Source organism: Carcharhinus amblyrhynchos, chromosome 14 (assembly GCF_965287045.1).
Source record: "Carcharhinus amblyrhynchos chromosome 14, sCarAmb.v2.hapA, whole genome shotgun sequence".
Lineage (NCBI taxonomy): Eukaryota > Metazoa > Chordata > Chondrichthyes > Carcharhiniformes > Carcharhinidae > Carcharhinus > Carcharhinus amblyrhynchos.
In genome coordinates this window covers 61,531,002-61,545,630 of record NC_137337.1, presented here as the reverse complement: position 1 = coordinate 61,545,630, position 14,629 = coordinate 61,531,002, and the positions used below count along the sequence as shown (strand labels likewise).

Here is a 14,629-nt window from a genome sequence, read left to right as displayed (position 1 = left end):
TGTCAATAATAACAACAGTGATACTATTAATTCAAATAATAATAGTACCTGCAATTAGAAAAAGATTCAGTTTAGTACTATGAGTCAGCTAACCATCTTGCAAAAAGTAATAATTTTATTATTAATCCAATACAACGAATAAAACGTAAACTCCAAATAATGCTAATAATTAAATTCTAAATATAAAACATATCCTCAATACTATTGACGCTATTAATATATCCTGATAATCCTATCAATGAATTATTTTCAATCCTAACTTTATTAAAATAATTTCTCCAAACGTAAGATGTTAAAGCTTCTGAAGCAATGCTATTAATCATAGAATCCTACAGTGCAGAAAGAGGCCCATCGAGTCTGCACAGAACACAATCCCACCCAGGTCCTAACCCCATATCCCTATACATTATACCCGCTAATCCCTCTAACCTACGTATCACTGGGCACTAAGGGGCAATTTCTTAGCACGGCCAATCAACCTAACCCGCACATCTTTGGAGTGTGGGAGGAAACCGGAGCACCTGGAGGAAACCCACGCAGACACGAGGAGAATGTACAAACTCCACACAGACAGTAACCCAAGCCGAGGATCGAACCCAGGACCCTAGAGCTGTGAAGCAGCAGTGCTAACGACTGTGCCACCCAATGATGGTACTAACAGCAATTATTTCAACAGGACCGCAGCCTCCAGATGCCTCATGCCTTTTATTTAAAATTTGGGGATCTCATAGAAACCTACAAAATTCTAACAGGACCAGACAGAGAGTAGATGCAGGAAGAATGTTCCCGATGGTGGTGGTGTCCTAATCTAAAGATACAAGGTAAACCTTTTAGGATTGAGATGAAGAGAATTTTTTTCACAGGGTGGTAAGCCTGTGGAATTCACTACGTCAGAAAATATTTGAAGCCAAATCATTAAGCAGTTCGTATAGCTCTTGGGGCGAATGACATGAAAGGATATGGTGGGATGGCTATCTAATTTGATGACCAGCTATGTTCATGATGAATAGCTGAGCAGGATCGAAGGACCGAATGATCTCCTGCTGCCCCTATTTTATTTGCTTCTCTCTTTCTATGGCTTGACAAACGGTTAACGAAGAATTCCTGAGAGAGAGCAGTGCCGGACGTAGGCATGCGAGGGGATATCATTCGAAAATAAATAAGAATGAGCAAGACGTAAACTCACCTAAAGATGCCTCACCGGCTCCGCAGTAATTTTTCGCACGTTGTTTCAACTCTGTCCCTTACAAACTCATTAAAACGTGTACTGCCGCATTGAGTTGTGTACTTGTGCTTCTATCCTAGCTGGGTAAAACTCTCGGCCAAGTTAAAAACGGGCACGATTTTTAAATCTCCAGATGACAGCGGGGACTGGGAATGGTTACATTGTGCAACTAAACCTTGAGATTCCTGTACAGCTACTGAGCAAGGAACCAATAAGTTCAGGTCGCTCCCACTAATTAATTGGAACTGCTCCCGTAAGAGTTAATCCACATTCTGATTTCCACAATTTCAGAAAAGCTTTACGCGGAGTTTGCTATTAAATCCGATTCCTAAATCTCTAATAGCGGTAAAATACTTCAACTGCAATTGTTGCCCCAGGACTTTTCTCATCTTGACGCCTCACAAAAATACCTTGGTTAGCTTTCCATTTATTGATATCGTCATCTTTTTCATAGAATCCCTACAGTGCAGAAAGAGGCCATTCGATCCATCGTGTCTGCATCCCTCCTAGGCTCTATTCCCGTGACCTCACACAATTTACCCTGACATTAAGGATAAACCTAACCTGCACATCTTGAACTGTGGGAGAAAAATGGAGGCCCGAAAGAAGCCCACGCAGACATAGGGAGAATAGGCACACTCCATACAGACAGTGACCCGAGGACCGGAACTGAACCCGCGTTCCTAGCGCTATAATGCAGCAGTGCTAACCACTGTGCCACCGGTAGAACAAGTTTGGTAGGGCGGTTCACAATCATTACTCTTGGACTAGCGCAAATGCAATATAATTGGTCGGTAACCGAAGGAAACAGGTTTAAGATGATCGGCCAAAGAACCAGAGTGAGACATGACGAAACATTTTCTTACCAACATCGCGAGTTGTTGCGACCTAGAACGCACTGGCTCAGAGGCTAGTGGGAGCAGATTCAGTAGGAAAAAAATTAAAGGTTATTGGGAACATATTTGAATGGAGAAATGTACAGAGGTATGGGGAAAAATGTATGAGATGCGATTAATTCGTGAGCCCAATTAAATACACAGATTGACATGAAGGGCTGAATGGCCAATTCCTTGCTGTTTCATTTTATATACGTTATGATAGCTCCCGTAGTCTTAAATCTCCTGATTAAATAATAAATAAGTTGCAAAAACAAATCATCATTGTTTCTTTGTTTTGTTTCTATGGTGAGAAGCATTTGTGGATGATAGTTTCATGGGATGGATTACAGGGGTCAATATGCTTCTCTGTGCAACGGAGCTGATTTGAGATAATTACAACTGAAGTGCACTGAAAGTGCACTGAGCTGAATAGCGATGTAGTCTCCATATTTGGCATACCATATGTTTTAAGTGCACCCTAATATTTGCTGATAAGTGTCTAGAAATCTGATCATAATTGCCATCTGTTTGCCCCTATATTGTAAACAAACCAGCTTCAAAATTCGGACACTAACATTTAACAAGCGATGTATTGATTTAGTTTACAGGATATTGAAGGGGCGCCGGTGTAAATGAGCTATCTAATTCAGATCGTTCGGGAATGCTATTATTGCACATCACTGTTTTATTATTTTGCAATTCCATTTTGAACTATGAGGGGTTCACTAATAATGTTAATCGCTGATATACGTAGTCAGTAAGCATCTAACAGGTAAGCATCTTAAGAACAGCCGTAAGCCGTCAATGTTCGCTATCATGCTGTAAAATAATATTACTGAAATATGCAATAACTGAGTTCCCTAACGCTCTATACCGGCGATTTCTCAATCTGACCCATGTACTTCGCCAATACCTTCAAAGATGGATGCGATAACGGAGCCGTGGAAAGTCTCAAAACTCCTTCATTTATTACTGCGTCAATACACCTGACATCAATTACTTCATTTAATGAGTTAATTTTTCCTGTACGTTACTTCAAAATAATGAAAGCATCACACTTCGTCCACATGACATTTCGATTGATTTCACTTCATCGAAGTAATTTTTGCATGCTTTGTGGCATCCCAGTGCTTCCTGAAAGCTTCGTTGAATATGACTGCGGTCAGAGTATTTTGGTTCAATCCCGACTTCCCTCTTACCTTGTTTATTTACCTATCCACATATCATTTCTTAAAACTAAATGACTGGCCGTTTGATGTTCATTCGCGAAAGTAATCAATGACTTCCCAGAAGTCACCGTTCAGCAAAAATATTAGGAAAGCTAATCGAATAGTACTGTTTACTGTGAGGGGAATTGAATACAAAAGATAGGAGGTTATCTTTCAGTTAACCAGCGCATTTGTGAAACCACATCTGGTGTACTGTGTACAATATTGGTCACCTGATTTCAGGAAGGATGTAAATCCGTAGGAAACAGTTCAGTGAAAGTTTACTAGACTAATACCTGGAATGGACGGGTTGACTTATGAGGAAAAGTCGGACAGGCTAGGCTTGTATTCATTGAAGTTAAGAAGAGTAAGAGGTGACTTGATTGAAACGTAATACAGCCTTAGAGGATCAGATAAGGAAGATGTGGAGAGATGTTCCCTCTTGTGGGAGCATCAGGACTAGGGCGCTTCAGTTTAAGACAGGAATAAGGAGAAATGTTTTCTCTCAGAGGATTCTGAGTCTTTGGAATTCTTCCTCAAAAAGCGGTGGAACCAACGTCTTTGAATACTTTTTAAGGTAGAAGTAGATAAATCCATGATAAGCAGAGATTTGAAAGGTAATCGGATGTAGACAGGAATGTGAATTTCAAGTTCCATTCAGATCAGCCACGATTGCACTAAATAGCGGGATTAGGTGCCTACTACTGCTCCTAATTCATACGTTCGTATGTCCGTATGTTCGTGTGTATGTAACAAGATGCATTTGATCCACTTATGAGTTGCTGGGGCATAGTAATGGTTTACATCGCATCAAAACTTGGTTTATTTTCACTTTTACCATCCCTAGATTCAAAACTTTAAAATAAATCTATTGAGGAGCCATGCAAACTCAACTCTTCCGAATTCATTGTGGGGAACTGTGTATGAGAAAGAGAAAGAGTGTATACGGCCGTGCGTGCGTGAGTGTGTGTGTCAGTGTGTGCGAGTGTGTGTGTGAGAGTGGCCATATGTGTATGAGTGTGTGTCTGTGCGTGTGTGTGTGAATGTATGTGCGTGTATCTGAATGTGTGCGTCATTTGCGATTGTGTCTGTGTGTTTGAGTGCATTTGTGTACGTGTGTGAGCGGGTGCGTGTGTGTGTTGTGCGTGTATGCGTGTGAGTGTGTGTGTATGTGTGTGAGCGTATGTATGTATGTTGTGAGTGAGTGGACGTGAGTGTCTGAGAGAGAGAGAGTTAGTGAGCGTGTGTGCGAGTGAGCGCGTGTGTGCGCGTTGTTATGTATTTGTTTGTGAGTATGTCTGTGTGCGTGTGTGTATGTGCGAGTGTGAGTGTGTGTGATTCACAATATTGGGAATTGGCTGTATCTGAAACATGAGTTATTATTCAAGATTAATATATGTGTCATACTTGCAATTTGTTTAGCCGAGAAATGGAGGACTTCATGCAGTTGTAAAAGGGGCAAGAGCATCAGGAACGAGTAAGGCTAGAAAAAATAATTTCATGACTAATAAATAGATTGTTCCAGACTGCTGGCCCGGATTCGGCGGGCTAAATGTCTTAATTCTGTGCTGCAACCATTCGAAGCAAAATGAATGTGAGTCGCACAGCCCCAAAATAAAAGATTCCATCACTGGGGACTGAGATGAGAGGAAATTTCTTCATTCAGATTGTGGTGTACAGTTTCCCAGCCCAGAAAGTTGTGGATGTTCCATAGCTGAGTGTATTCAAGATTTTTAATCTCTCTGAGAATCTAGAAATGTAAAAAGGGAACATAAAAGTGGAGTTGAGTTTAAGATTAGTCCTGATTGTGGACACGATTCGAGGGACCGAATCGACTCTTCGGGCTCGTATTTCTTATGTTCTTAGGTTTTGAAAAAATATGATGAAGTCAGGATCTATAACATTTGCAGCTGCCCCGTGGTCAATCTGTCACAGTACTTTACAAAGGGTGAGGGCGCACACCAGTGGGGATCTGACGATAAACAATCTTCATTGTTTTTAGGATGTAATCAAAGGGCTGGAATACAGAGCGCTAACTGAATGAGAATGGCCCATTTTACTGGTAGCAGTAAATATGTACTTTAGAAGTTATAATTTTCTACAGTCCTTGTCTGTATTGGTAAGAGAAACGGAACTACATATATGATACTAGCAAGTAGATTTCCAAAGATTGGTGGGTTTTTTTAACTAGACGATAATGCAGAGACCGTAAGAAATAATTACTTATACATCAGGCGCAATCCCAAATGTGATCCTAAATAATAATGTTACTTGAGTTATTTAATATTGTCAGATTTATTAACGAATGGAGGGCTTATCTGGAAGAGAGACCGAAGTATCTGTTGCATTTTGGCACAATAATTACTTATTTGTATCATTGGTGTTTTGTAAATGACGTGGGGCATTGAGAAATTTTTCATGCTGAGGTCACTATGTACTGTCCTCTTCAGTAAATGCTCTGTTCTTCCAGGACTTATTGTTCCAGCTTCTAAGTTTCCAAAGTAAATGAGTTCAATTTGTTCTTGTGCAGTGAAGTTGCTGCTATTGATAAACTAACTTTGTGCACCCCCCATAATAGGGCAACATGAGTAATTATTTTGCTGGTTACAGCCGCATTCGCTAGTCAGCAAGATTGGTTGCGATATCCGCTACATTGTTCCGAAGTATTCTTCCATGACAATATACTTCCTGTCATCGCTAACGATCGGAATGGAGTCATCAGCCAAAAGAGGCTGAACAGAAGAATTGATCCAGAATGAAAGCTCAATCTGCGGGCGTTATCCACGTTAACAGTAGCAGGCTTGTGCTGTAAATTCACAGTGGCTAGTTTAGACATAATCCTCCCAATTTATTCTTCATATTCCTGGTTTAGTTCCTTTTCCATAAGGATTCATCAGAACGAGGAAATAACTTCTTTCTACAGTGCTATGTTTCGAGGATGGAGAACTCGCCTGAAACATCGATCTCAAAAAGTTCACTTTTTAATTATTATTAATACAAATGTTTAGTTTCTGGATCGTGGGGGAGGGGGTCGGAACTTGGGTTGATAATCCATACAGTCCTGCACAGAAATCCTCTGGTCTTTGCTTTGTTAAAGACCCTGTAAATTGGTGCAATAATTACCCTATATTCTTTATTCCTTACAACAGGGTTGGAAGGTGGGATGGAATTTTACGAACATAATACAAATTAGAAGCAGGAATAAGCCACTCAGCCCCTCCAGCCTGCTCTGCCATTCAATAAGATCATGCCTGATCCCACTGTAACCTTTAGCCTACATCTCTGCCTTTCCCCCTTAAACTTCCACCTCCTTGTTCATCAAGCACCGACCTAGTTCTGCCCGCCCCCCCCCAAAAAAAACTCTGCTTCCTCCGTGACCTCTCAGATATAAAGGAAACATTTTTTCTCGTCTGTGTCACTTTGCGAATAACAATGCGTTCTGCTGGCCACTGTTGCCTCACGCAGGCGCTGATGATTCGAGTTTGCAGCAATTTATACCGTCCCGGCCCTTTATCATTCACCTGCAGAGACGTCGCGGTGGAATGGAATGAATAACACATCCCTGCATTTAGAAATCATCGAGGTTTTAAATGCAGACAACTGTGTCACCTTCGTTTCACTTACTCTCTTAAACTCTTTTATACTCCCTTTGACCACACATTACTCACCACAATCCCAGCCCGACCCCCCGATCCTACCCCAGCCCCACCCGGGCCCCCACGCATTCCCGCCCTTTCCTTTTTCGATTTAATTTTCCTGCGGCTAAGTTTCCATTAGCCGGAATGAGATAAGATAGTGCGAATAAGTGCAACATAAGAACATAAGAACATAAGAAATAGGAGCAGTACTAGGCCATCTAGCCCTTCGAGCCTGCCCCGCCATTCAATAAGATCATGGCTGATCTGTCGTGGCTCAGTTCCACTTTCCCGCCCTCTCCCCATAACCCTTAATCCCCTCTCTTATCAAGAACCCATCAACCCGCTTCTTAAAAATATTTAGCGAGGCAGCCTCCACCACTTCAACGGGCAGAGAATTCCAGAGATTCACCACCCTTTGAGTGAAGAAGTTCCTCCTCAACTCCGTTCTAAACCGCCTCCCCTTTATCTTGAGGCTGTGCCCCCTAGTCCTACTGTCTTTTTTGAGCGGGAAGAGTCTCTCCACCTCTATCCTATCCATCCCATTCATCATCTTATACGTCTCAATGAGATCTCCCCTCATTCTTCTAAACTCTAACGAGTACAAGCCTAGTTTATTCAGCCTCTCCTCATAGCTCAATCCCCTCAACTCCGGTATCAGCCCAGGGGCTGGAAGTGAAATCCATTTCCATTTCCACATTATTCAGAAGGTAACGGCGAGCACTGTTTCCTAGGGGCAGTGGATGTGAATATTATGGCTTTCTTATTATTTTATTATTAATTATTAACCCGTGTAAAAAGACTGTGGTTTCGCATTTGGAGAAATCTCTGCCAAAACAAAGCCAATCTTGAAACGCGATGGCACAGTGATGCCAATACTGCCTCACAACGCCAGGGACCAAGGTCCAATTCCGGCCTTTGCCGACTGTCTGCGTGGAGTTTGCACATTCTCCCCATGTCTGTCTGGGTTTCCTCCAGGTACTCCGATTTTCTCCCACAATACAAAGATGTGCTGGTTAGGTGGATTGGTCGTGCTATTTAGCCCCTTAGTGTCCAAAGAAGTGTAGATTCGATTGGTTAGCCATGGTAAATGTGTGGGGTTTCGGGGATAGGGCAGGGGAGATTACTTGGGTAAGACACGCTGTCAGAGAGTTGGTGCAGACTCGAAGGGCTGAATGGCCTCTTCTGTTGGGATTCGATGATTTAATGATATATTGATTGGGAGAAGGGCGGTGCTCAGAAGTATGCTTATTGAAGCAGTGTGGATAGGAAATACCAAGAGAAATATCAGCATGCTTCACATAATCAGAGTGCACAAGGGACGCGGATAGAAACTCAAGGAGGGAGACTGAAGAGACAGTTCAGATTTAATTATTTAAGGCGGGGGGACAATGAATGAATCTCATGGCTTAGCACAGAAGACGGTGGGTTCCTTGCCTGGAAGCTTTAATAGAAAGAAAGACCCCTCGATATTCCGTTCACTATTAACTAGTTAATCATTTGTCTCAGGGCCGTTGCGACGACCTAGCGGATTGCAACGTCGACTACCATGCTTTATTGCATAACAATAGCAAGCAGAATGATTGGTTGTGAAGAGCTCTTGGGACTTCCGGCGGGCGCGCCTGGCACTTTATAAATGCAAGTTGATGTTTCGGGCCGCTGTCACGGCCCCATTTCCAAACGGCCCAGTGCCCATCAGGGGAAATCCGGAGGAAGATTGGAAAGGATGGCGACAGCGCTCTCCCCTGAGTACACCAGCAATGATGCCTCAGATGAGGAGAACTATTGCCCAAGCTGCTACATCACTCACAGCAACTTCCAGTTCTGCGGATATCAGTTGAAGGTCGCACAGATTTTGGGTTCTGACCTGGGCGTATCTGCGTATGTCTGGGACGCTGTAAGTTCGCTGCGTTCGTTGGTCAGTGCAAAGCCAGTCTTTTGTCTCTAGTTTACTTATTAGATAAATTGTAATTTCTCTCTCTGTTCCCATTGACATTTTGTTTGTAATTATCCTCTTTTACTCGGGAAATAAGCTTTAGAATAGATCACCGTCTGGCACATCTGGTCCACAGCCCGGTGTGTGACTGGCTGGAACATTTAATTGTCAAGCACATTTGAAACTGAACCCCACAGTTTTCACCCGCGTACTCATTCTCCAACGGCGATTTCAATGCCCGTTTGATATTCAGTGAAGCTGATGAAATCGTCCACTCTGTTCTGGGTGGCGTGTTTTCTCTCCCCACAAGGATCTGTTGATCTGTGCTGCTGGCCACAATCATCTTCCACTTCTTCAGCTTGCGAGCGTGCGGTCTCAGGCAGAGCATTTATGGACAGGCTGAACATGTCTTCGCAGTTTAGCAACTTCAGGGTTAGGGTCTTTGGATAGTGCCCACGCGGGTTACTGGAACATTCCAGGTGTTTATTTTTCGTGGCACCACGCCGCATGCTGCAGTTTCACTGAGTCATTGATGCAGCTTTGACTGAGATCCGAGTAGCTGGCTGAGGGACTTGGAGTGACTCCCACTTAAATTATATGCGGGGCGAGACGGTGGGGAGGCAAATTAGATCACTTATCTGCTCTAAAGTAAAACACTGCAGATCCTGGAAATCCGAAGTAACGGGGAAATGCTGAAACAGGCTAGTTCGCATCTGCCCTGAGCAAAGCAGAAAAATGTTGATGGCTTATTATCTGAATTAGGGAAGGGTTCGGAATATATTAGGTTTTAAACAGTAAAAGGAAGAAAAATAATTATTTATTCGTGGGATGTGGGCGCCACCGGCTGTGCCAGCATTTGTTGCCCATTGCCATTGAACTGAGTGGTTATTTCAGAGGGCAGTTGAGTCAGACATTGTTGTGGGCCTCGAGTTACAAACAGGCCAGGCAAGGTATGATGGCAGGTTTCCATCCCTAAAGGACAATAGTGAACCAGATGAGTTTTTACAACAATCAACAATGGTTTCAAGGTCATCTTTAGACTTTTTATTCCAGTTTTTATTGGATCCCAATTTGAACCTGCCTCCACAGACTATCGCCCTGAGTGTCTAGATCACTAGTCCAGTCATAATACTACTGGGCCACCATCCAAGATAGTGAACTAAGAGAGAGGCCGGGGGTTTGAAGGAGAAGATAAATGGGAACGAGTTGATAGTGCAAGACTTCAATTAACATCGGCCCCGTGTTGTCCCATTTATCTTTGCAGGTGCTGGTTTTACTTTTGCATTCTCTATTGTTTTTGCTTTCAGGCCACAGTCTTTCAATGCTTTACAATTTACACCTCATCGAGGTACATTTTTATTTCTTTACTAATTCCATTATTATTCCATTTGACCTTGCAAGTATGACAGAAGGCTACGTCGTCCCAGGAAGATTCTGCCTAAAATATGTGACCTGTGATTAGCCCAGCCAATACCAATCTGGCTTGGAGGCTTACATGGTCATTATTTGACTGACAGTAGTTCGGAGGGCCCTACATTTATCTCTGTAACGCATCATTTGAACGCAGATCCACCAAGTTTGAAATTAGGTGTCAGGAACCAGAATTTTAAATTACTTCGCCATTCTTTTATTCATTGAAGGGATGTGGGCTTCCCTGGTTAGGTCAGCATTTATTGCCAATCCTTAATTGCCCTTGAGAAGATGGTGGCAAACTTACTTTCTGAACATCTTGATTTTCATGAGGTGTAGGCACTTGTACAGTGCTGTTAGGGAGAGAATTCCAGGATTTTGATCCTGCAATGGTGAAGGAATGGAAATATATTTCCAAGTCAGGATGATTGGCGGTTCGGAGGGGAACTTCCAGGTGGTGGTGTTCCCTTCTGCCTGTTGCCCTTATCCTTCTAATTGGGCGTGGTCGTGTATTTTGAAGGGGCTGCCTAAGGAGATTTGATTAGTTCCTGCAGTGCATCTTGTAGAAGGTACACGTTGCTACCACTGTGTACTGGTGGTGGAGGGAGTGAATGTTTGTGGGTGAGGTGCCAGTCAAGCAGACGGCTTTGTCCTGGATGATGTGGAGCTGTTTGCGTGTCGTATGAGCTGCACTCCTCCAGGCAATTGGAGAGTATTCCGTTACACTCCTGATTTATACCTTGGAGCTAGTGGACAAGATTTGTGGAGTGAAGAGATGGGTTACTCAACAAAGATGTGCGGGTTAGGTTGATTGGCCATGCTAAAATTGCCCCTTAGTGTCCTGAGATGTGTAGGTTAGAGGGATTAGTGGGTAAATGTGTAGGGATATGGGGGTATGGCCTGCGTGGGATTGTGGTTGGTGCAGATTCGATGGGCCGCAGGGCCTCTTTCTGCACTGTAGGGTTCTATGATTGTATGATTCAAAGGATTGCCGAGTGGCTGACCTGCCCTTGTAGCCATGGTATTTAATTGAATAGGCGACTTCCCTTTCTGATCAATGATAAACCATCAGGATGTTGATTCCACCGTGGTAATATCAATGAATGTCGTGGGGCGATGGTTAGATTATCTCTTGAAATCCTAAACTCTATATTATCCCTCGTTCCAGGGGGTTGCTCTTTGCCGGTATTTTGAGAAGAGAAACATCATCTTTAGCGGGAAGAAAGTGCTTGAACTGGGATCGGGCACTGGAATCGTGGGGATTTTAGCAACACTACTTGGTGAGTGCAAGGGTGGGAAGTGCACTGAGCCTCTGCTTTGTTGATACCAGACAGAAATATGGATATGGGCAATGCGTATCTAAATCGATGAATGTATGTTACCAGTCTGTGATTTGATTAATACACGCAAAATGCTGCGAATGCTGGAAATTTGAAATGCAAACGGAAAATGCTGCATTAGCTCAGCAGGTCTGACAGCATCTGTAAAGAGAGTTATCGTTCAGAGTCCATGTGACCTTTCTACAGAACGGAAGAGAGGCGGAAAAGGGATGAAGTATACAGTTTGAGAGGGGGTGGATTAAGTGAGGAAGAATAGAAGGACAGGATAGAAGTCAGAGCAAAGGCGAGATTGACAAAAGTGCCATGGACATAAGACTAAGTGGATGTCAATAGTGCCATTAGGGACTGAAAAGTGCTAATGGTGGCAAAAGGTAAGAAAAGAGAATATGTTAATGAAAACAAAACTTAACAAGGGACAAGTGGCTATGTGGGGAAGGAGTGGAGTCGTGTTGGCGCAGGCCAAGGGAGCCAAAAAGCCATCAGGAACCAAGAAAAGGAGGGTCAAGATGGAAGGGAAAGTTCACAGTCTAAAGTTGTTGAACTCAGTGTTGCGTCAAGAAGGCTGTAATGTGCCTAATCGGAAGGTGAGGTGTCACTCCCTCAGTTTGCCTTATGCATCAATGGAGCATTGTATCAGGCCGTGAATGGACGTGTGGGCATCAGAGCAAGATGGCAAGCGACGGGATGGTTTTAGGATTAAGCTGCCTTGACTTTTGTAAGCATGCATTGGAAGGAATTTGGTCAGCTTACAGCAAACTGTTAGTTCTCATCTAACGTTCAAAGAGAACGTAAACGAGGTCAGATAAATTTCCAAAAGAGATGCCGCTCTTATGCTCACTTGTTGGTCCAGTTGGATGAAGAATATTCCTCAACGCTAAACCAAAAATTTCACCTTCTCCTATTGTCCTGACCAGCATTGATCCCTCAACCGACGCTACCAAAAACTCATTTTAATTCTTGGGAAATAAACTAAATTGCGTAAGTAATTGGCAATTGGAAGAAATTGGAAATTGGAATAAATGTGGAAACAGCTTTCTGAAATCGAATCATTCAAAGAATTTAGAATTACCGAATCATAGAATCCCTACAATGCAGCAGAAGGCCAATCGGCCTCCACCGACAGCAATTCCACCTTGGCTTCCCATAATCCTATGTATTTACTCTTCTAATCCCTCTGACACTCAGGGTCAATTTAGCATGGCCAATCACTTCACCTATATATATGTAGGAGGAAACCGGAGCACCGGTAGAAAATCCACTCAGACATGGGGCGAATGTGCAACCTCTTCACAGACAGTCACCCAAGCCTGGAATCGAACCAATGTCCCTGGCGCCGTGAGGCAACATTGCTAACCACTATGCCATCATGGGTGGCACGGTGACACAGTGGTTGACACTACCTACAGTGGCACAGCAGTTAACACTGCTGAGCTGAATGTTTTCATGACATCAGCTGTTGTGTTAGTGCACCGGGGAAATTGACTTAAAATTAAAGATATTTTGTCAGCCCGGAAGATACAAGCGAGTCTCCGTATCCAGGTGTTCTGAAAGGCTGCAATCTTCGTCACGCGCTAACTTTTGGTGGCCTAGGGCACATCAAAGGTGTGACATTACACGGCCCAATACTGTCCGGCACCATGTCGGACAATACTTGGGCAATCGTCGAGTGGTTACTTTTTGATTATGCGATTACAATGTCGAATCAGTTGTAAAGGGCCAACCAGAAATGACTTTTTTTTTCCCCCTTGTTAGGTGGAGACGTGACGATGACAGATAGACCGAAAGTCCTGCAGCAAATCGAAAAGAATATCCTGGTCAACGTCCCCGTTGCTTGCAGACACCGTTTACAAGTCCGTCCCTTGATATGGGGTGAAAACCACGTTGACTTTCCTAACGATTATGACTTCATCCTCGGTTCGGATATTGTATATAGCTCGGTCACCTACCCGGCTTTAGCAGAAACATTGCGCTATCTGTCCGGGCAAGGAACGACAATCTACCTCTCTTCAGAATTACGAAGGAGGAACGGATCCATTTCGTTCCATGAAGAGTGCCTGCCTCAATATTTTAACTGTCAGGTTGTCGACAGGTTGGCTGACAAAGACATCACTATCTTCGAAATGACTAAAATTGACACAAGTCCTGGGGATTGTCTCCCAAGTAACTATAAAAATCAACGTGTCGCTGAACCCGACACTGGGATTAAACCAGCCGCCCTACCGTCGCCTCACTAAGAAATATTCAATATTCCTTCAGCACTTTTAATTTAGGCTTCATTCCTGTTTGCCCCTGTTTAATTGACCTCATTTCGCAGGGATCGATTATTTCTAATGTTTGAACCAAGAGCCTATTTGTCCTGCGTGAAGATGCGTTGGCTTTACTCTGGTAAAGTAGAAATGGTCATAGGTTAACTACATATAAATCTTTATGTCATGATGCGAGATGGCAAATTATGGAATTAATTTCAATGAGTTTGGTCATTTGCGAGTTGGCACCAGTTAAATGACCAGGGAAGTTGATATTTGCGACCAAATTTCCATTTTATGGCAAACGACTCGAGCCCCAAACTACATGATTAACCCTTATTGTCCTCGTCCCACCAATTACACTCATTCATGCAACCCGCGACCATGAGTTTGGGTCGTCCCAACGTCGTGGGCATCGCCATGTGATGGAAAGAATGTGGGTCCTCTATCATAGTTTGAGACAACAACATGTGTGTAAAAGTGTACATTGCCACAGCAACTCGGCCACCCCAATGAACTGCAACCCACATTAGGCTAATTATATATTCGCTGTTCAAAAGCTGCACAGCGTGTTCCTATAATGGGAATAAAGTGCAATCGCACGTTAGCTAGTGCAGTATACTACTTGTATGTAATTCATCGGGAATTGGCGAGTTGCGTTACTGATTAGTGTAACAGTAACGCACATTGTCATTAGACATACGGTCCTCACATTCGCAGGCCTGACCAAGAGCACTTTATCCTTTTGGTT

At 43.3% G+C, this 14,629-nt stretch overlaps 1 protein-coding gene across 1 annotated transcript; it reads left to right on the top strand.

Moving 5' to 3' along the window:
- The first annotated feature begins 8,672 nt into the window (after nt 1-8,672).
- Nucleotides 8,673-13,866, top strand: LOC145352280 (EEF1A lysine methyltransferase 3-like). Its single transcript, XM_080202022.1, has 3 exons — nt 8,673-8,843; nt 11,461-11,572; nt 13,385-13,866. The coding sequence occupies exons 1-3, from the start codon at nt 8,673-8,675 to the stop codon at nt 13,864-13,866; spliced, it is 765 nt and encodes a 254-aa protein (XP_080058148.1).
- The last annotated feature ends 763 nt before the right edge of the window (nt 13,867-14,629 follow it).